The 22,505-nt window shown below is 42.6% G+C and overlaps 1 protein-coding gene across 1 annotated transcript in view; it reads right to left on the bottom strand.

Annotated features, from left to right (window-relative positions):
* Window positions 1-552: 552 nt before the first annotated feature.
* rag1 (recombination activating 1) overlaps window positions 553-22,505 on the bottom strand; it is a 41,994-nt gene continuing 20,041 nt past the window's right edge. The window contains exons 3-4 of the mRNA XM_039739839.1: window positions 5,859-7,261; window positions 553-2,294 (exon numbers count right to left, since the gene is read on the bottom strand). Of these exons, the coding sequence (XP_039595773.1) occupies window positions 553-2,294; window positions 5,859-7,261 (3,145 nt within the window). The remainder of the gene's footprint in view (window positions 2,295-5,858; window positions 7,262-22,505) is intronic.

The raw sequence follows: 22,505 nt of genomic DNA, 5'->3' as shown, positions 1-22,505 counted from the left end.
CCTTTTAAGCCCATTTAAATTTCTTAGAGCTGTTTTCTTGAAGTTATGTGATGAAATGGAACCTACGCTCCAGAGAACATCAAGCGATCCCTGTTCCATTACATGTTTTAGGGTAATTAGAGAGAGGCAGTATACTGTGTGAACTGGTTGACCACTCACGAATCGCGCTCTTGTTCTTGAGTGGTGTCATGCCATCTATATGGGATGGTATAATTAAGATGCTACCCAGATGTATCCAATTTCCTGAATATCAGGGTCAGCAAGCTGAGAGCAAAAGGCAATTTTTCTGATTTTCTTAATGTAATTGGCATAGTCAGCTGCGCTCACAATCATAATCTTTCTTCACCAGTATCTTATCACTTAAACAGATCCCTAGCGACTAAACCAACTGAAGATTCTTGTCTTAACTTTCTCTCAGCTGACTCTGCAAAGACAAAACATTTCTGGCTACTAACTCATTCTACCACTTCCATGGTCAATGACATTAGTCAGCACACAAGGAAATGATTTTTTTAAATGATCACATCATTTCAGCGTTAACCTTCGATTTCCTCAGAACTCGAGAGAATCTATAACATCAGTAGGATCATCTTCAGTCTCTATCGGTGTGATGGTGGCTTCAATAGCTTTAACCGAATTCTTATGTGCCTCCATAAACTTCTGGAGGTACTTTGAAGTATACAGCCAGTGATGTTTAAGAATGTCTTCCAACTCATAGCACTTGGACTGTCGAGCATTCATTTTACGAAAACGACGGAAGAGTTTATTTCCTGACTCGTTTCCTTCACTGGCCCAAGCACCGATGGATCCTTCTTTTTCGATGATTTCGGGTACGTGAGCCAACGTCTTGTGTAAATAGTTGGTGATCTTTCCATCATAGCGATAACTGAAAGTGGAGGAGAGAAGCTCTGCAAAGCGCTGCGAGTTAAAACTATATCTACATAGCAGGTCAGGGCATTCTTTAAGTGGACAAGTTGAACGCCAGACAGGTTTCATTTGAAGGTAGAGGTTCACGAGTTCTCGAAGAGCTTCTTTGCGCTCCTCTGAGGGAACGAGTTCACAAACTGCTTCCACTGCTTCACTGGTTATGAGTTTGCGAGCAAAATTTCCGTTCATTCTCATAATTGGTTTTAAGTTCATCTTTTTCCTCAGTTGCTTGTCCAGAGCCGATTGCCATCTTTTTCTTTCCTCTTTTGGGGGGTTGGGATTTTGGAAGACTTCCCCAATTTCATCCTGGAAAATCTTGTAAAACTCAGCCGCATTTCCAATGTCACAGTGGAGTGCATCGATGGAAGGGTGGGTCTCCATGAAAGGTTTGGCTGAAACGCCTTTGACTCTGTCCCGGAGGTCATCAGCAGACTCTGAGAATGGGTTGGACCTCCAGATCTCGTAACGTTCCAAGTTCTCTTCGTGACTTCTAGTAATGGTGTGGAGAATCATGTTTCTGGATGCTTCAACCCTGGTAGAGTCACAAAGTGTGCATATATACGTCGACCCAGAGGCTTCTAATCCCTCTAATTCTCTTACCAGTTTTTCATCGTAGCCTGTTCCTCGGAAAATAAAGCGAAAACACCGAGAAAGTCCACCAATGTCTAAAATTAATCGACTCTCCTTCATAGCTTCTCTTTCGGCCACCACAGGGCCTAAGATGGCTGTTAATGTCTCATGATCCGACTCATCAGCAAACATCAGGCAGAGTGGCTTGCAGCACAGTTCAGAATTAGGCTTGGACTCTTGAAAGATCATAACGTTGTTGCCCTCTTCATCTCGTGTCGCAATTGACATAATCGTGAAAGAGTAGCGCACAGCTTTTTCTGGTAGTGCTGGACCACCACCGTGTTTTTCACTTACATCTCCCATTCCATCACATGACTCTTTTACTGTCACTGTAAAAATTTCGGTGGAGGAATCATCCAACTCATGCTCCTTTATGCCTTCAAGGATATCCTCCTCCAGGTCCTTGAGAGCAGCAACCACGGCGACATCATAACGGAACCTACGAGCAATAGTGTCCATCTGGGCGTCGTCCACTGAAGCTTTCCATCCTGACAGGCCATCGATGATGCCTACTTCTGTGTTGCTTGAGACATTTTTCAAAGACGGTTGCCACTCATACGGGTGATATCCTGGCAGAAGTGCCTTTTCTGCATTTCGGAGGGCATGCAGGGGCTGGAAGATTTGCCGTCCACTTGTCGCTTTCACTGTGCGGTACATTTTGTGGTACTGACTGCAGCTGAGAAAGGTGTTGACTCGAATTGCTAGGCAGACTGCAGGGTGTAGGCCGGAGCCTCGTCCTGTGGAGTGCAGACAAAGAGTTGGATGCAATTAGTAAATGGTATACTGTTAATACAAAAGCAACAAACCAAACTATCAGTTAATTATCTATATTGGAGAGACCCCGGGGTCCGGACCCAAGAGGGTCATGCTCCTCAGATGGCAGAAACCTGTTCATGGGGGCGGGAATATCTGGAGAAGCTGATTATAAAAAACAGATCACTGAGCGGCATGTTGGAGGCAAAACACAGCACTTAGAAAGAACTTTGACCGTGTGCCCGCACTGGTGAAGCCCAACTGCTTGGAATGCATGGCTGGTGGCAAACCTTAGATGTGAAAGCTGGACTTGGGTCAGCTCATGGGGCTTGGGGGGTATAGCGTGGCATACGGGGTGCCTCTGATGCCAGGCTAGAGGAATGAGGTAGAGCAGAGTGATGTGTTTGGACAGACAAAGGAGCAAAGTAGCTGGGAGCAGGTGTTGGCCCAGAATCAAGGAATTTGTTAAATGGGGTGACTCAAACCACCTACAACTGAACACCAGCAAAACTAAGGAGCTGGTGGTGGATTTTAGGAGGCCCAGACCCCTCATGGACCCCGTGATGATCAGAAGTGAATGTGCAGAGGGTGCAGACCTATAAATACCTTGGAGTGCAGCTGAATGGTAAATTGGACTGGACTGCCAACAATGATGCTCTGTGCAAGAGAGGACAGAGCCGACTATACTTTCTTAGAAGGCTGGCATCGTTCAACATCTGCAATAAGATGCTGCAGATGTTCTACCAGACGGTTGTGGCAAGCGCCCTCTTCTAAGTGGTGGTGTGCTGGGGAGGCAGCATAAAGAAGAGGGACGCCTGGACATACTGGTGAGGAAGGCAGACTCTATTGTAGACAAGGAACTGGACAGTTTGACATCTGTGGCAGAGCTACGGGCGCTGAGCAGACTCCTGTCAATCATGGAGAATCCACTGCATCCACTGAACAGGATCATCTCCAGACAGAGGAGCAGCTTCAGAGACAGACTGCTGTCACCGTCCTGCTCCACTGACAGACTGAGGAGACCCCACACTATGCGACTCTTCAATTCCACCCTGAGGGGTAAACGTTAACATTATACAAAGTTATTGTCTGTTATACTGCATTGTTATCACTCTTTAATTTAATATTGTTTTTTGTATCAGTATACTGCTGCTGCATTCTGTTAATTTCCCCTTGTGATTAATAAAGTATCTATCTATCTATCTATCTATCTATCTATCTATCTATCTATCTATCTATCTATCTATCTATCTATCTATCTATCTATCTATCTATCTATCTATCTATCTATCTATCTATCACTGTTATGATTTAGGCTGAAGATTTAGTTTTGGTAGCCTTTTCCTGTTAAGGAAGCCATGTTGTGTACTGTTGTGAGTGTCACGCCCCTTGTTTCTAGGGGGTGTGGTCTCCGGGGTCATAACCTTGAGTTAATCAGCAGGCGGGGTGTAGGTCAGCCTTTTGCTCCGAGCCTTATCTGAACTGCGAATAAAACCTTACTTATATTTTTGACTTCACGTGTGATTGCTTTTCATGTCTTGCCTGGTTTTCGACTTATTGCCTGTTATTTGACTGTGATTTCTGAGTCTGAGTTTCAATCGCTTCATTTATTTTTATTTTCCTTCATTTGAAAATAGTTATGTGTTTTTCCTGCCGAGTCGGGACAATCACAGAATAAAAGAACATGAGGAGCAGATGAATAACTTGTACCAAATGTCTCTCTAAGGCATGCATCTTGTTTATGAGTTATGATAGAAACGGACAATCATTCTAAAGCCTAAATCGATGTCCATACTTTAACAAGAAAACACAAAGCACACAAAATCACTTTCATCTTGGCACAATCTGATTCAGCCACCAACCCGACAGCATGTCTTTGGAACAGAGTCAGTTCCGGCACACTTGCTGTTCTTCAAATTCAGTTTCCTGCTTAAAAGCTCTGTTGGGAAATGAGAGCAGCCAGGGTCCAGTCAATACTTCCATCCATCCATCAGTCTTCTAACCTGTGTTACGTTTGCACGTCCTAGGATCTCATTTGAGGTATGGGATAACCTGCCATTGAGAGAGGGGGTGCAATCGCTAACTGTTTCTTCTCCTTTTCTCCACACAGCTCCAAGAAACAACCCAGTGAGGACACTTTGCCCCGCCCCTTCCAGCCTGCATAATATAAGAAGCCCGGACACCTGGAAAGAGGCGTCATTTTAGAAGCTGAGTAGACTGGCGGATGGAGGTCTTATGAAGGACTTGTGATGGCCTATAAGCCTATTTTTTTGTTTTGCCCCAAGAAGGTTCTATAATTGCATTAGAAAGGCACTTAATTAAGATAGAGACTGGTATTAGAAGGGACAGTCTGGTTGGTGTCTCAACTATTCTTCGTTGTTGCAACCTGTCTTTACTGCACCCGGCCACACCTGTTTATCCAGTTTTGTCAATTCCTGCAACATAGGACATGAAGTGGTATCCAATCGGCATAGGGCTGCTCCACTGCTATGAGAGGTGACCTCCTGGATTCCTCCCTATAGATGTATTTCAAGCATGTCCATACAAGAGGAGACCTTGGGGTCTACCTAGGACATCCTGGAGAGATTTTATCTCTTTGCTGACTTGTGGACACCTCTTTATCCCATGGAGGAGTGACAGGGAAAAATGATGTCTGGGTATCATTGCTCAGACTTCTGCCTCTGTGACATCCATCCATCCATTATCCAACCCGCTATATCCTAACTACAGGGTCATGGGGATCTGCTGGAGCCAATCCCAGTCAACACAGGGTGCAAGGCAGGAAACAAACCCCGGGCAGGGTGCCAGCCCACCGCAGCCTCTGTGACATGGATCTGGAAAAGCATCAGAAAATGGATGGGCATTTAGTTTTCTATTGCAGGTTGGTCAATCCTAAATGTTGATATGCTACAATGTCCTTTCTTAGTGGATACCTTCTGACCTGCCAAATTTTAGCTTTTTAACAGGGGGGACATGCAGGTGATGGGTGTGATGGAACAAGATGATGAGAACAGAAAGATATGGATGGAGATGATCCGCTGTGGAAACCCCTAACGGAAGCATATGCTTATTTTAAGATTATTGATGGGAGTCCTAACATTAAAAAGGCTCTCCTTGGGGCCCTAATCTTAACCCTACAATTAATTAATAAAATTGATATAAATAATAAATTATTTAGTATTTAAGCCAAGTTTGTTATAAAAAATTTTTATGGGATATAAAACTGCATTATTAAAATATAACCAGTAGGGGTGTTTTAGTGTATAAACCTTGCTGGTTGACAGCATTGACAGTATTGCTCCCAAATATAAAAAATATTTATTTAGATTAAGAGAAATACGAGATTAAGAAATACAAAAAAATGTTAATAGGTTTCTCTAATAACTATGATGGAGGCTGGTATTTGGCTTGATAAAATAAGCATTTATTGAAGGGAACAGTTGTACCAGAGCATTGCCTCAAGGCACATATCCCTTACCCTAACCCTAATCTTAAACCCTAATTTCTAAATTACAGCCAATCTTTTAGAAGGCTAATAATGATAGTACCTTGCATGATGGCCTCCAGCTCATCTGCCTTTCTGTGCTCGTTGCCAGCTCTCAAGGCCAAGAGGAACATTGTGAGGCACACTGATTTTATGTCTCCACCTTCCTCTTTCTCTGCAAACATCTTCACCTGATGCTTGAGCTCCCTGAGCCGGTGCTTCTGTGCCCGACGGGTCAAGGAGAGCAGGTGCTGCCGCGGCCGGCCACCTTTGTTGATCGGTGAGTAGGCCTCGTTGGCTTTGAACTCCCGGTGACTGAGCGTGTGCGGTCCGTAGTCTTCAAGCTTCACCTGCTCTCCGCAGTCTTCGGAAGGGCAGCGGATATGTAAAGACTGCAGGATATTCAGGAAAGATTTAGCCGGGGGAACCAGATTGGAGGAGCAGCAGGCAACTCGGCACACGGGACAATGGGAGCCCATGACTTGGGTATACTTGAGGATGCAAGACCTGCAGAACAAGTGCTTACATGAGTTCTGGATGGGGTCCGCCACTATGTGGCCACAGATCTGGCAGCTAATGGAGTGGACAAAGTCCACGGGGTAGTCAGCGGTCAAGAGACTGGAGCTGAGGTGTGTTTTTTTACAGCGTGTGATGGTCTTGACCCATAAATTCCTCTGCCGTTGGAGCTTGGACCAATGTTTTGGTTGACCCTCATCTTTGGCGTTCCGCCTTCTCTTCTGTTCTTTCATCTCCACTTTTGCTTTCTTCATTAGGTGAAGGCTTTGAGGAGTTCCTTTCCGCTTGACGGAGCCTCTGGGGAAGCAAAGCTTGCAAAGAACAGAGTGGGGTCTCCACTGTGGTATGCGGATGCGAGAGAAGCAGCAGAAACCCCCTCCTCTTATGGCTATCTTCCAGCAGCTGTGGCAAAAAAAGGTGGGGTGGACAGTCTCAAGGTCACTGGTGACGTCCACCTTGAACACCTTTAAGATGACTTCTGGCCAGCTGCTGGCCCTGCAGCCCATCTTCCTCAACTTCTCCCTGCTCATGGTGTCCAGTAGCCCTTGAACTTCATATTCAAAGTTGGCTTGATATTTCTTCAACGTGGAGCCACAGAGTCTGCACAGCATCCTCAGATTATTCATATGTGCATCGATTTCTGCCAGCTTTAGGTCCAATGAATTCTTCTGGATGGATTCTTTTGACTTTCCACCCAAGCAGAGCTTCATGACGCCAGCAAGGCCCGGCCTCTCGTTGAGCATGTCGGCGTCCTTTGGAGATTCGGACTCAGTCACGTCTGGCGGTTGGTTCTCTTTTTCTGGACACAGTGGAGCTCTCTCAATGGACTTAATGCGGAACAGTTTGAACTTCCAATCCGAGAATTTGGAGTACGGATGCTGGATTTCTGAAGGCACAGGGCGCCAAGTAGTGTCTGCCATCTGTGCTGCCATGCCAGCCAGTGATGGAGTCCTAGAAATAAAACCAGGAATAATATGAGGCTAAAACAATCAGGTCTGGGCAAAAGAGCAATTCTTTGGAACTTCTATCATTCCAAACTCTATCCATCCAACCCTTATTAAACCCACTCAAATAAACTGCTCAAAAATTTAAAGGACCACTTTGAAAAGACATCCGATCTAAATGGGGAAAATAAATCCTGTGAGATATCTCTGCTGATATGGCCTGGGGAATGTGTTAGGAATGAAAGGATGGCACATTGTTTGATGGAAATGAAAATGATCAACCTACAGAGGGCTGAATTCCAAGACACCCCGAAAATCAAAGGGAAAAAATGATGCAGCAGGCAGGCAGGCAAGTCCATTTTGCCAAAACTCCAAATCGTACTCAGTAGTTTGTATGCCCATACCCCACCTGAGGGCTTGTATGCATGCCTGACAACGTCGGGGTGGGGTGCTCCTAATGATTTGATGGATGGTGTCCTGGAGGATCTCCTCCCATATCTGGACCAGGGCATCACTGACCTCCTGGACAGTCTAAGGTGCAGCCTGGTGGCATCGGATGGACCAAAACATAATGTCCCACCCAGAGGTGTTCTATTGGATTGAGCGTGGGCCAGTCAATGGTATCAATTCCTTCCTTCCTCCAGGAACTGCCTGCGTACTCTCGCCATATGAGGCCAGGCTTTGTCGTGCACCAGGAGGAACCCAGGAGCCACTGCATGAGCATAGGGTCTGACAATGGGTCCAAGGATTTCATCCCAATACCTGACAGAAGTCAAAGTGCCGTTATCTAGCCTGTAGAGGTCTCTGCATCCCTCCATGGATATGCCTCCCCAGTCTGACCATCTCTGATCCACCACCAAACCGCCCATGTTGAACGATGTTACAGGCAGCATAACATTCTCCATGGCTTCTCCAGACCGTTTCACATCTGTCACATGTGCTCAGGGTGAACCTGCTCTCATCTTTGAAAAGCACAGGGTGCCAGTGGTGGACCTGCCAACTCTGGCATTCTATGGCAAATGGCAATCGAACTCCACAGTGCCCACTAGAGGATGTCAGGCCCTCAGGCCACCCTCATGAAGTCTGTTTCTGATTGTTTGGTCAGAGACATTCAAACCAGTGGCCTGCCTGCTGGAGGTCATTTTTTAGGCTCTGCCAGTGCTCACCCTGTTCCTCTTTGGCCAAAGGAGCAGAAACTGGTGAGTCCTGCTGATGGGTTAAGGACCTTCTACGAGGGGCCCTGTCCAGCTCTCCTAGAGGAAATGCCAGTCTGTCTCCTGGAATCTCCTTCATGCCCTTGAGACTGTGCTGGGAGACGCAGCCAACCTTCTGGCAATGACAGGCACATATTGATGTGCCTGCCATCCTGGAGAAGTTGGACTACCTGTGCCACCTCTGTAGGGTCCAGGTATGGCCTCATGCCACCAGTAGTGACACTGACCGTAGCCAAATGAAGATAAGGAGGGAAAAATGTCGGTGACCTCCCTCCAGCTGTTAAACCATTCATTCCTGTTTTGGGGGTCATCTCATTGTTGCCCCCTCTAGTGCACCAAAGCAGTTGAAACTGATTAGCAAGCCCCTCTGCTACTTAACTGACCAGATCAATAGCCCAGAAGGTTCCTTTCATTTTTGCTGATCAGTATACATTTCAAGGTTATGAGGAGCTGCAGCTTGTCCTGGAACCTGCTCTACTGGGGATGCCAGTCCACTGCAGGGCACAGTCCGTCATACAGGGCCAATTTTAGACACCCCAGACCACCTGTCACACATGTGCCTTTGGGCTTCAGGAGGAAAGGTCAGAAGGGTAATGACTAAACCCAGTGACCTCCATCCCAGTCCAAACCTAGGAGAAAATCCAAAATGAACAGACAAGTAAGCCATGCCTACCACCCTTAACGTATAGTAGCTCATAGAGTTCTTCACAAAACCGCAGAACATACAGACGCAGATTTCTGGGAGCCAAACCCAGTGCACTATGGTTCAGGGGCCGCACCGTTGACCCTTTGGATCTCCAGTCATCCATTTTCAAATCTTAATCTTATCCTATTCTTGGCAGTGCAGCTCCACATCCATTACGACAAGGAAGGAAGCAGCCCATTTGAAGGAATGCTCAAATGAATTGAAAACCTTCACCCACAGGAGAACGTGACTGCTTGAAGGTTGATCTTTGATAGCTCATGAGACTTAAAAGAGATTCTCATTTATGTGTCATTAAAGAATCAACTTTGTTGCAGACGTTTCTCCTAATATTCTTCTAGAGAAATGGCTTTAGATGAAAAGTAGACGTGAGATACCACTGAGGTAAAAAGGGACAAAATTGAGAATTTGGTTTGAAAAGCATTTTGTGAAGTCTTTTTCTATACTGTTGTAATCTCTTTCAAGATTTCCTATTGTTTACTTATTATTGGATTGAGGCCTTTATCTGAGTTGATTTACAACATCTGAGATATGATTGGGTACATTTCGTTTATATTTCCAATCGGAGCACAGGAAGGTGACGTGACTTATTCGTAGTCAGATGGTGTCAGCGGTGGGATTTAAACACTAAAGTCCAAACTCTTAACCGCTGTGTCATATTGCCTATCGTATCTTCCAGAAGGACTGTGATCTGATTGGAGCACAGCAATGTAAATCTGAGCAACTAATAGTGTTATTTAGAAACAAGGACTGCAATTTTGTAATTGTGTTTCATGCATGTACCGTGTCACAGACGTGCGCATGGGAGGCAACCGAAGGGATCAAAAGGGATAATTCTATTCCAGACCAGGGGGTGGTGGAGTACAATGTCTTTTAACAATCAATTAACATCCGTCCATTTATCTAAATATAGTATAATTTAATTAATTAATAAACCTGTCCATTAAACAAAATGATGATTACATTTATTATCAACTAATAAGCATATATTTGCCTAGCAAATGAAATGTCAATTAGCTATCAATTTATATTGCCCATCTATTTCACTGAATATCATTCTTTTTATTAATTAATTTCCATCCATTAATAAAATAATGATTAGATTTATTATTATTATCAACTAATGAGCATACGCTTGTCAACTAAATTAAAAGTCATCTCACTATCAATAAACATTCACTCATTAAATGGAATGTCATTTAATTAATTTTTAATATGAAGTTAATATGATTAATAATGTTAATTAATATACATCCATCGATTAAATAATTATTACATTTTTTATTACCTAATGTGCATACATCTGTCAATTAAATTAAATGTCACTTCACTATCAATCAACAGCCATCCATTAAATGGAATGTAATTTAATGGATTAATAATTAATATACAGTACATTCATCAATAAAGTAATTGTTACATTAATTATGAAACGATAAACATCCTTCTGTTGAATGAAATACGATTTAACTATCAATTAATGTCTAACCGTCCATTACATTCAATATCCTTTATATAGTTATTAATACCCATCCATCCATCAACAAACTAACCGATTAATAAAATAATTATTATCCCACTGCTAGTTAAACAAATTGATATTTTGCTATCAATTAACATACCTCTGTCCATTACATTAATATACATCCAAAATTAATTATTACATTTATTATCAGTAATTGTATTTATTATAAATATGCATCTGTCTAATGAAGAAATGTCATTTAACTATCAGTTAACATCTATTAATTAATAATTAATTAATACCCATCAGTCCATTACATTATTAGCAACTAATACATATCCATCTTTCTATTAAATGTAATGTCATTCATCTATCAATTAACATCCATCCGTCCAGGACATTAAGTATTGTTTAATTAATTAAATTAATTAACATCCATCCATCTATTAAAATTAATATCAATTAACTAATAATGAATTAATACCCATCAATCCATCAACAGAATAATTATGGCATTATTAGAAACTAACACGTATCCATCTTTCTATTAAATGAAATGCCATTTAAATATCAACTAGCTATCATCCATCCGTCCATTAAACTGAATATAATTTAATTATTCACAAATTTATATTCATCCATCCAACAAAATGAGTTAATAAGAGTCCACCTGTCTATTACTTGAAATATCATTAAACAATCAGTTAATATAATCCATTAAACTCAATGTGATTATCTTTTTAACATCCAATAGACCACCAACTAATAAGCATATATTTGTCTACTAAATAAATTCATTGTCAATCCACATCCATCCATTAAACTGAATGTTGTTTTATGAATTACGAATTCCTACCCATCTATCTAAAATAATAATCATCCATCCATCCATCCATCCATCCATCCATCCATCCATCCAACTGAAGGCACTTAGCAAGCATCATGTCTGAAATGGCAACGACAACACCTGCAGGGGGCGCCAGCCCAGAGACAAGTGTGTAACCCTGGTTACATCTGCAGTGGTCCGGTGCCACAGTTGGAGCAGAGGTCCTACTTTTTAAATATCAAATAATAAGTAAGCATCTCTGTATTGAATGAAATGTGTGCCTACTTTTCAATTAACATCAAACCGACTGAGCAGTAAACAGAATATTATTTAGTTAATTATTAATGAAAAACCCTCCACATCAGTAAAATAATAAATATATTCATTGTCAAAGAATTTGTATCTTTCTGTTCATCCAAAGGAGTGCCAATTGTTATCTACCCATCCATTTTCATGCCCTCATCCCCACACTAACTATCTCTCATTTTACTTTTGGGAGTCTCTGCCCGTCTCCCACTTCACCTTCTGCCCCCTTTATAATTCAATTCTTACCCAGATTTCTGTTCACTGCCTTCATGGTGCTGTAAATCCCTGACCCTGTCCCCTCGATGTGACAAGTGTATGACAATGCTAAGCGCTGGCGTCCTCTTACCTTGTTATCTTGGTTTTGTTTTGTTTTTTATTGTTTATTCTCTTGAGAGTGGCTCACATCTGCTGTGCCCCCCAAGCCGTGCATGAATGCCCCCGACTGGAGGAGACGCTGGCGGGTGTTACAGTCAGCTGCCGTGTTGTGCACAGTGACCCTCCGAGCACAACAGCCGTGCCCTTATATGCAGTGAACAAAGAGGGTGCGCGCCCACCACAACAACACAGTGTCAGCCGCACTGCAAACCGCAAGCCGAGTGAGAGAAGCCGCGGACCCTCACCTGCCATGTGGTTTAGGTGTTAGGAACGTATTTCTACTGTGCAGGTGTCCGGCCTCGTATAAGGAGGTCTTCATGAACTGGCTTTGTCTTGGCAGCATTTCTAATTTGTTCATTTATTTCCAGTGACTTCTTATTCCTCTTAAAATGAACATCCTTGCTTTGAAACTTTAAAATGATATTACACGGAGCTGATTATTGACCTTCACCATAGCAAAGAGTCTCTATGCCCAGTCATGATTCAGGGTGTGGATGATGAGGTGGTGCACTGCTACAAGGACTTGGGGGTCCACATTAATAACTGGCTGGACTGGTCCTGTAGCACAGAGGAACAAGAGAAGAAGCGGCAGAGCAGACTCTCTGTTCGTAGGAGACTGAGCTCCTGTAACGTGTTGAGTGACGTCCTTCACATCTTCTACAACTCTGTGAGGGTCAGCGTGGTGTGCTGGGCTGGTAACGTCACTTCAGGAGAAGACCACCAGATCAACAAGCTAATTAAGAGGGCAGGCTCAGTTAGGGACTCAATCTGGAACCCCTGTAAGTCGTACTGAAGGACAGAACTGCACCAAAACTGTGTGACAATACGAGCAAAGCTGTACATCCTCTCTGTGACCTGCTGACATGGAGAACTTTCAGACCATCAGCAGGCGTCTGTCAAGAAACCTCTGGGGCTCCGACAGAAAAACAGCTGGAGAGCATCTGACTCGGATGGAAGTGTGAAGTCTTCTTTCTTTTTAGTATTCTCGTGTGTATTTACTTATTTATTTATTTACTGAGCCTCTCTAAAGGATACATTTCACTCATAAGATCAAAAGAAATGTAACAAACGAGAGGAGATCATTCAATCAGTTTCTCACTGATTTCACAAATACTTCATCTTTCCCAATACAGTAGAACCTCTGATCCAAACACGTACAAATTGGGTTACGATCAAAAAGTTTGCCAAAATTTTGCATCTGTTCACAACCACACGCTCTGGTGGCGAACAAAAACTCTGGCGGCCAGTTTCCCTACGTGTGTTCGTACGCGCCAATGAGTCCCCATTCTCCGTTTTCCATTTTCTTTTGTTTGCATATACTGGGCCTAACAAAGCAGCTGATGTTGCAAAAGGAGTTACGATGTTAACCAGGCAGAGGCCTCAAGTGCTGGAAGAATCGGAAAAACTGATGCTAGTGTGGCTGAACGAGAAGCAACTTGCCGGGGATAGCGTAAGCGATGCGATCGTACGCGAGAAAGCCAGGAAGATTCATGACGATTTGCTGAAAAAAATCCTTCTTCGAGTGGCAAAGGTGAGGAATTTAAAGCCAGTAGAGGATGGTTTGAAAAGTTTCGCAAGTGAAGTGGCTTTTAATTTTTTTCCCTGTGCTTAAAACTCATAAAGAAAGTGTTTACAGTGAGCAGTTTGTAAGGGTCTAGCGCAAACTCTTACAGCGTTAGCGTTCTCTGTTGTTCAAGGTTTTCTCAGTGTTATTCAATCTTTTTACATTTAGTTAAATATTACGCCATGCATTCTATGGTATAATTAACTATTTTTGTGCTTAAAAATTATATATATATATATTTACATACAGATCATGCGGTCTGGAACGGATTAATTGTATTTACATACAATCTTATGGGGAAATTATGTTCAGGTCACGTCCAGAGTTTTAGAACGAATTACAGTTGTGACCAGAGGTACCACAGTATCTAATTCAGATAACTCTTAAACGTGGACAACTCCATGGCTCGGCAGTTTGTTCAACAGTCCTAAAACTCTTAACATAAAGAAGTGCTTCCTGGCTTCTGTCTTAAATGCACTGCCCCTTAGTTTCCATTGGCGTGTCCTTGAGTGTGGGATTCACCGATAAGTGGCTGGATAAACTTTATACAAAGCCTTTAAAGACTCAAAATACTGGGATTGGGACGCCATGGAATATCCACTGCACAACAGTAAACAGAGTCACAGTGGGACAAGTCATTACAACTCAATAACTAACATCTGTCTATCTATCTATCTATATATCTATCTATCTATCTATCTATCTATCTATCTATCTATCATTATATAGTGCCTTTCACATCTATCTATCTATCTATCTATCTATCTATCTATCTATCTATCTATCTATTATATAGTGCCTTTCACATCTATCTATCTATCTATCTATCTATCTATCTATCTATCTATCTATCTATCTATCTATCTATTATATAGTGCCTTTCATATCTATCTATCTATCTATCTATCTATCTATCTATCTATCTATCTATCTATCTATCTATCTATCTATCTATTATATAGTGCCTTTCATATCTATCTATCTATCTATCTATCTATCTATCTATCTATCTATCTATCTATCTATCTATCTATCTATCTATCTATCTATTGTGGAAAGCAGCCCGGACACAGACAGGCAAACACTGATGGTTTACACCCAAGCACACATTTATTATGCATTATTTATATACAAGTGTGCACACAAGCCAGTGCCCCTGCACCAAATCACCCTCAGTCCAGGCCTTTCACAATAATGCCTCTTCTCCTTACCGCCTCCACTCCTCTCCACCAAGCTCTGTCCTCTTCCACCCGACTCGAGCTATCGAATGGATGGAGGCGGCCCCTTTTATGTTCACCCGGATGTGCTCGAGGTGCCTCTCGATGAACTCATGGTGTCCGGGTGTGGCGGAAGTGCTAATGTCTAGGACTCCTTAGGCATCCGGGCGCACCCTGGCGGTGACCACGGGCCCCTAAAGGGTTGAGCTTCCATGCTCTGTTCCCATGGTCCCCATACCAACCAGGGCGGCTACCCCCTAGTGGTCTATAGTAGGCGTAATCCCTTTTCTGGTCCTTCCGGGCATCCTGGCTGGGTACTGCCCCCAGGCGTTTGCCACACTATCTATCTATCTATTATATTGCGCCTTTCCTATCTATCTATCTATCTATCTATCTATCTATCTATCTATCTATCTATCTATCTATCTATCTACTTGCCATTCTACCTAATGCAATTGAAGTTTTTTAGAACATTAGATCAATCTGGATGACAATATGCCAGTCAGCCTTCATCATTCAATGCATTCAAAGCTCGCCAGTCCTCTCCAATTATTTCATCTGAAACACATCAAGTTGAGTTTTGAGAGATGAGAAAAGTCTTCCTGTCCACCACCCTACTTATTCCAAGTGTCTGTGGTTTTCTGTGTGAAGAAAAACTTCCTAATGTTTGTGTGTGATTCTCTTTCAGAAGTTTCCAACTGTGTCCCCGTGTTCTTGATGAACTCATTTTAAAGTCACCGTCTCGATCCACTGTACTAATTCCCTTCATACTTTCAAACACTTCAGTCTTGTCTCCTCTTAATCTTCTTTTGATTAAATCAGCCGAGTTGCTCTTCTCTGGACCTTCTCTAGTGCTGCAAAACTGCATACAGGACCCCAGATGAGGCCTCACCAGTGTGTTATAAAGCCTGAGCAGAACCTCCTGTGACTTGTACTCCACACATCAAGGCGCTATATAACCTGGCAGTCTGTTAGCCTTCTTAATGGCTTCTAAACACTGTCAGGATGTCGATAGCTTAGAGTCCACTATGACTCCTAAATCCTTCTCGTAAGGTGTACTCTCGAATTTCAGACGCCCATTGTGTATTCAAACCTCACATTTTTACTTCCTATGTGTAATTCTTTACATTTCCTGACATTAAATTTCATCATCCACAAATCATCCCACGCCTGTCTGCTGTCCAAGTCCTTCTGTGATTATATAACGGATTCCAAATTATCTGCTAATTCACCTATCTTGGTATCATCTGCAAACTTTACCAGCTTGTTCCTTATATTCTTATCCAAATGATTTATTTATATATATTATAAACAGCAGCAGCCCTAGCACTGACCCCTACTGGTCATCACTCTTAACATCACCCAATTCTAATGAGGTTCCCTTCCACATCACCCGTTGACACGCCACACTCTGAACTGCCACTTCTTTTAGTCTGATGCCCATCCTCTCACGTGGCGCCTTATCAAATGCTTTCTTAAAGTCCTGATAGATAACATCATCTGCTCCACTTTGCTCGTATCCTTTTTGTTTCCTCCTTATAGAATTCCAACATGTTAGTGAAACACGACCTCCCTCTTCTGACCCCACACTGACTGTTCCTAATAACTCCTGTCCTTGCCATGTGTCTTATCCTTCATAATTTCTTCCTTTAATTTTCCTGCGATGCACATTACACCTACTGGCCTATAGTTGCTTGGCTCTGCCCATTCACCCCTTTTATATGACAGGATAATGTTTGCCATTTTCCAGTCTTTCAGAATTTCCCCCCCAGTGTGCGGTGAGTTCCTACAAATATGACTCAACCATTTATATTTGTACTCACTAACCTCCTTAAGAACTCGAGGGTAAATATGATCTGGTCCAGGTGATTTGATTGACTTCAGCCTTTTTAATCTGAGCAGCTCTTCTCCCCCCATAATTTCCACACCCTTCAGTACCTCCTTAGTAGTCCCTGTTACCTCTTGACGTAACCTAAATACCTAGCAAATGGCTCTTACACTTGGAGCAAAACACATTTTTTAATCAACTCTCAGCCACTTCAGTTCCACTCACAAGGATGAAGTCACATGACGTCACATGTGAAAAGAAAATAAGACTTAGGCGGTCACATAGTCATTTATGTGTCATATAGTTATTGCGTATAAAGTGTTTTGCTATGATTTGCACATTAAAATATGGCATCTATGTTAGAAGTGGTATAAAGGGTGTGGAGGACGGCCGGCTTCATACTCCGCTCCTCACCCCCAGGCCTCCAGGAGGAGCTCTCCCGACAGCAGGATCGTGCTCCGACTTCCAGCAGGGCATCATGGACCCTGTAGTGTTTATACACAGCCCTGCTGGATACCTTGGGGGCCGCTGGGAGTCGCTGTAGGGGGGCTCGTGGGCTCATATGTGCCCTATAACCCAGGAGTACGTCACGGTCACGTGACTGGAAGAAACAACGTGCTCCCGGGTTGAAGAAAAGAACTGTTTACCCTGACCCGGAAGGAATAAGGAACTGTGGACTGGTTTGGGCAGGAACACCTCCGGGTCAGGGGCTATTAAAGGACTCTGGGAAAGTCCAGACGGTGAACTGAGCTGGGAGGTAGGAGGGCGAAGTGTCTGGGCGAGGAGGAGAGATTATTGTGTTTATTGGGTGATTAATGAGTAGAGTGGAAGGTGCTTGGTGCACTGAGATAAAGATAATAAAGAAGTCTTGGACTTTTATCCAGTGTCTGGAGTCGTGCCTGAGAGTTCAAGGGAGCACTAGTGCCCCCTACTGTCACACGGGATAATAGATCATATCACAGGTTGGGTGCCTGGAACTGACTACAGGCCGTCTACGGGTTACGTACGAGATTTGTTCTTAAGTTGAATTTGTATGTAAGTCGGAACAGGTCCGTTATTTTAATAAATGCTGTTGTTGACCGACTGTAATCAAGTGCTCTGCCATTGAATGATGAAGTGCCACCCCTCTCTGACCTTTTGATTATTTCTACTTTATTTTCCATGGTGATGGTTATTCTCTTCTTTAGTGTATCACCAGATTTGTGTTTGGTTTTGGTTTTGGGTCAAAGACGCAGGTGGAGGGTTTTAATTGAGAGGGTTTGCTGATTCAAATTCCGCAAATACAGAAAGTGAGTCTACTCTGTTGGGCCCTCTGCAGTTGCCCCGTCCGAGGTAATGATGGTATCCAGCGTCCAGCTCTGTAGGCAGGTCCTCCAACTTATTTGGAGGGTGGGAGAAGCAAGATTGGCACTCCAACCACCGTACCAAACCTCACACAGTTCCAGTGTGGCGCTGAGGTGCCACCAGCTGCACTCGGGTCTCAGTCGAGTAACGTGCTGTAATCAGCGCATTCTTCCAACCTCTCCTTTAAACTAAAAGTCTTGTTTGTTTGCCCCCTCGCCGTGACTACGCTTACTATGCCTGCCTAAGGAAAAATCATCTTTGATGGAGGGTCACAGGAATCGTCAGGTAGAGGGGTCTTTTCATCAGATTGGCTGGCCCGGTGATGACTCAGATGTGGAATGGCCAATAGGGGGAGGCAGCTTGATGGCCGAGGTCATCAGGTACCTAAACAAATCCAAATGCTATTATGGGATATAATCTACTGTTGAATTCTGCTCTGTACTTGTAATATTTCTATTGTACTATTGTATTGTATCGCTTCATTATTACGTGAGTAACACATCATAACTCGGGGCCCCGCCCATTAGAATCCCCCTGTATTATTGAAATACGGTATTAATAACATTTCTGAACAAATCCAAATCTTATTATGTGAGGTCATCTACTGTTGACCTCTGCTCTGTTCTTGTAATATATTGCACTATTATAATGTATTGAGGATTACTTCTGTTCTGTGTATTGTCTTGTATTGCCCCCCCCCTTTTCTTTTTGACACCCACTGCACACCCAGCCCACCTGGGTTCTTGTCTTCTTAGAGAGTCAAGGCTGCATTGGGATCTGTCAAAAGGCAGGGCCTGTTAAAGCCCATTGTCTGATTTTGGTCTATACAAAAATAAATTGTATTGCATCCCATAACTGGAGGAGGCCCACGGCTGCAGGAAGTGGGACATCAAACCAATGGGCTCCGGTGGGAACAACAGACGTATTAAGAAACAGCGAAGCTGACAGATCAAGATATAAAATGATAAACACATTAAACAAGTTAAACAACTCTCTTAATTAAAGATTCCATTATTTGCTTTCAAGCTTATCTACGATGTAAACGAGGCCAATTAACACTTACCATAATAAGCAGCACATCGTCCTCAAAAAAGAAAACGCATTTGAAATAAATTACAAAAAAAAAAAAAACAAGATGATAAGCAGCAAACACACAGACGGGTTAATGACATACCGTGAGACGGCCACCATACTCATGTCGCCGCTAGGTAAGAAGCCGTGAACACATATTAATGGTATAAATAAATTATGCAATTTATAAGTGAGCACAGTTTATTTGAAAGAATACTGTTGTATGACCAGACGTCCCTAAGGCACAAACAAACTACAGAGAGAATTTCTACACACACACGGCATCACCGGGGAATCGGCTTCGAGTGTGATAAATCACATCCCTGCGGATCTGAGTGCGGCGAGCGCCACGGCAGTAAAAATCGGAGAAGTAATAATAATGAGAGGAAGAACAACAGCGCTGTGATTAGAAGGGCTTTCATTTTAATACAATGCGATGGCACTAAGTCATTGTCAATTAAAATACAACATAAGGTGAAATTAATGAAGCTGAAATGGAGAAAAAGTTGTTAAGATGGAGACAGAAAGAAAAAATCTGCACTGAGAATGAAGGAAAAAGTCAAATGTTAATAATCTATCTATCTATCTATCTATCTATCTATCTATCTATCTATCTATCTATCTATCTATCTATCTATCTAATTATATAGTGCCTTTCACATCTATCTATCTATCTATCTATCTATCTATCTATCTATCTATCTATCTATCTATCTATCATTATATAGTGCCTTTCACATCTATCTATCTATCTATCATTATATAGTGCCTTTCACATCTATCTATCTATCTATCTATCTATCTATCTATCTATCTATCTATCTATCTATCTATTATATAGTGCCTTTCACATCTATCTATCTATCTATCTATCTATCTATCTATCTATCTATCTATCTATCTATCTATCATTATATAGTGCCTTTCACATCTATCTATCTATCTATCTATCTATCTATCTATCTATCTATCTATCTATCTATCTATCTATCTATCTATCTATCTATCTATCTATCTATCTATCTATCTATTATATAGTGCCTTTCACATATCTATCTATCTATCTATCTATCTATCTATCTATCTATCTATCTATCTATCTATCTATCTATCTATCAATCATATAGTGCCTTTCACATATCTATCTATCTATCTATCTATCTATCTATCTATCTATCTATCTATCTATTATGTGGTGCCTCCTTTTCCTTCCTGCCTACTTAATGCCCACTCCTTCTGACTGGCACTCCGCTGCCCCTGCCCTCCCTAGTTTTTAAATCCCCTATTCCATTGATATCCGAGTATTTATTCCATCACTCCTCGCTCTCTCGTTGGTGTTTTGCTCTTTGTTGCTCTCCGATTCCAACAAGAGCCGTCTTACTGTCAGCGGCTGAGGGGAAACAGGAAAGCTTTGGTTAGCTCGGCACCAACAGCTGCGCTGCCCTTTCTGGGGCCGACACAATCACACGCGCCTTTACAATTCTTTTCTTTCTTTGTGTTGTTTTGCACGTTGCCTGCTGTCTCTTGTCTCCAAAAGGTAAATGACAATAAAAACACGATTTGCTGGTGTTTTGTGTTGTTTTCGGAGTCTCAGAGTGAATCTGACCATGATGGCCTGAAACCCGTGACCCCTTTGTCACAATTAGATGTTAAATCTTGTCATGCTGGACCTTTTTTTATTGCCTTTTGGGTCAGATGATTTAGCACCCGAAATGTGTCCTCGAGTCGTGAATGAGGCTGATTTACACTTTTCTCATTTTTTCACGAGACCACATTTCTTACCGACCCTTTCTGGATTCGCGTTTTTTTTTCAGTTGAACTGCCGCCGCTCTTTCCATTCCAGGCACACCCGAGCCGCCGCATAAACAAGCGCAGGCCATCTGGTCGGACAGCCATGACAAACAGCAGGATCCCGGGCTGCTACGTTTTCCAAATATAGCCGTGATAACTGCTCTCAACGGAAAGAAAACTCACAGGTCGGATTTCCTTTGAAAGACGAGACAAACAAACAGGGCTGCTTTCAGTCAACACGGGCCGATGTGCTCTTTGTTTATTTGGTGGCTGTCAGTTTATTCGAAGGAAATGAAAGATAAAGAAAGAGCATAAACACCGCAACCCGATGGGAGACGCTTATGGTTTGGACCCTCTGATTATGACCACAACTGATGATGACCAGAAATCGGAAATTATAGAGGAGGACCACCTTGTGGGTGTCTAGACCACTCAGCAGAGAACAAGTAGCACAGGCAAGCCATGTACCGGTGTGCTTGAAAGTTTGTGAAGCCTTTAGAATTTTCTATATTTCTGTATAAATATGACCTAAAACATCATCAGATTTTCACTGAAGTCCTAAAAGTAGATAAAGAGAAACCAGTTAAACAAATGAGACCAAAATATTATACTTTATTGAGGAAAATTATTATATTATATAAAAAAAAAATATATATATATATATATATATATATATATATATATATATATATATATATATATATATATATATATATATACTGCTCAAAAGAATTAAAGGAACACTTTTAATCAGAGTATAGCATAAAGTCAATGAAACTTATGGGATATTAATCTGGTCAGTTAAGTAGCAGAGGGGTTGTTAATCAGTTTCAGCTGCTGTGGTGTTAATGAAATTAACAACAGATGCACTAGAGGGGCAACAATGAGATGACCCCAAAACAGGAATGAAGGGTTTAACAGGTGGAGGCCACTGACATTTTTCCCTCCTCATCTTTTCTGACTGTTTCTTCACTAGTTTTGCATTTGGCTACAGTCAGTGTCACTACTGGTAGCATGAGGCGATACCTGGACCCTACAGAGGTTGCACAGGTAGTCCAACTTCTCCAGGATGGCACATCAATACGTGTCATTGCCAGAAGGTTTGCTGTGTCTCCCTGCACAGTCTCAAGGGCATGGAGGAGATTCTAGGAGACAAGCAGTTACTCTAGGAGAGCTGGAGAGGGCCATAGAAGGTCCATAACCCATCAGCAGGACCAGTATCTGCTCCTTTGGGCAAGGAGGAACAGGATGAGCACTGCCAGAGCCCTACAAAATGACCTCCAGCAGGCCACTGGTGTGAATGTCTCCGACCAAACAACCAGAAAGACTTCATGAGGGTGACCCAAGGGCCCCATGTCCTCTAATGGGCCCTGAGCTCACTGCCCAGCAGCATGCAGCTCGATTGGCATTCGCCATAGAATACCAGAATTGGCAGATGCACCACTGGTGCCCTGTGCTTTTTATAGATGAGAGCAGGTTCACCCTGAGCATGTGACAGAAGTGAAAGGGTCTGGAGAAGCCATGGAGAACATTATGCTGCCTGTAAC

This window comes from Polypterus senegalus, chromosome 1 (genome assembly GCF_016835505.1).
Source record: "Polypterus senegalus isolate Bchr_013 chromosome 1, ASM1683550v1, whole genome shotgun sequence".
Classification (NCBI taxonomy): Eukaryota; Metazoa; Chordata; class Cladistia; order Polypteriformes; family Polypteridae; genus Polypterus; species Polypterus senegalus.
Note: the sequence above shows the minus strand (reverse complement) of the source record. Positions and strands in the feature narration are given on the sequence as shown.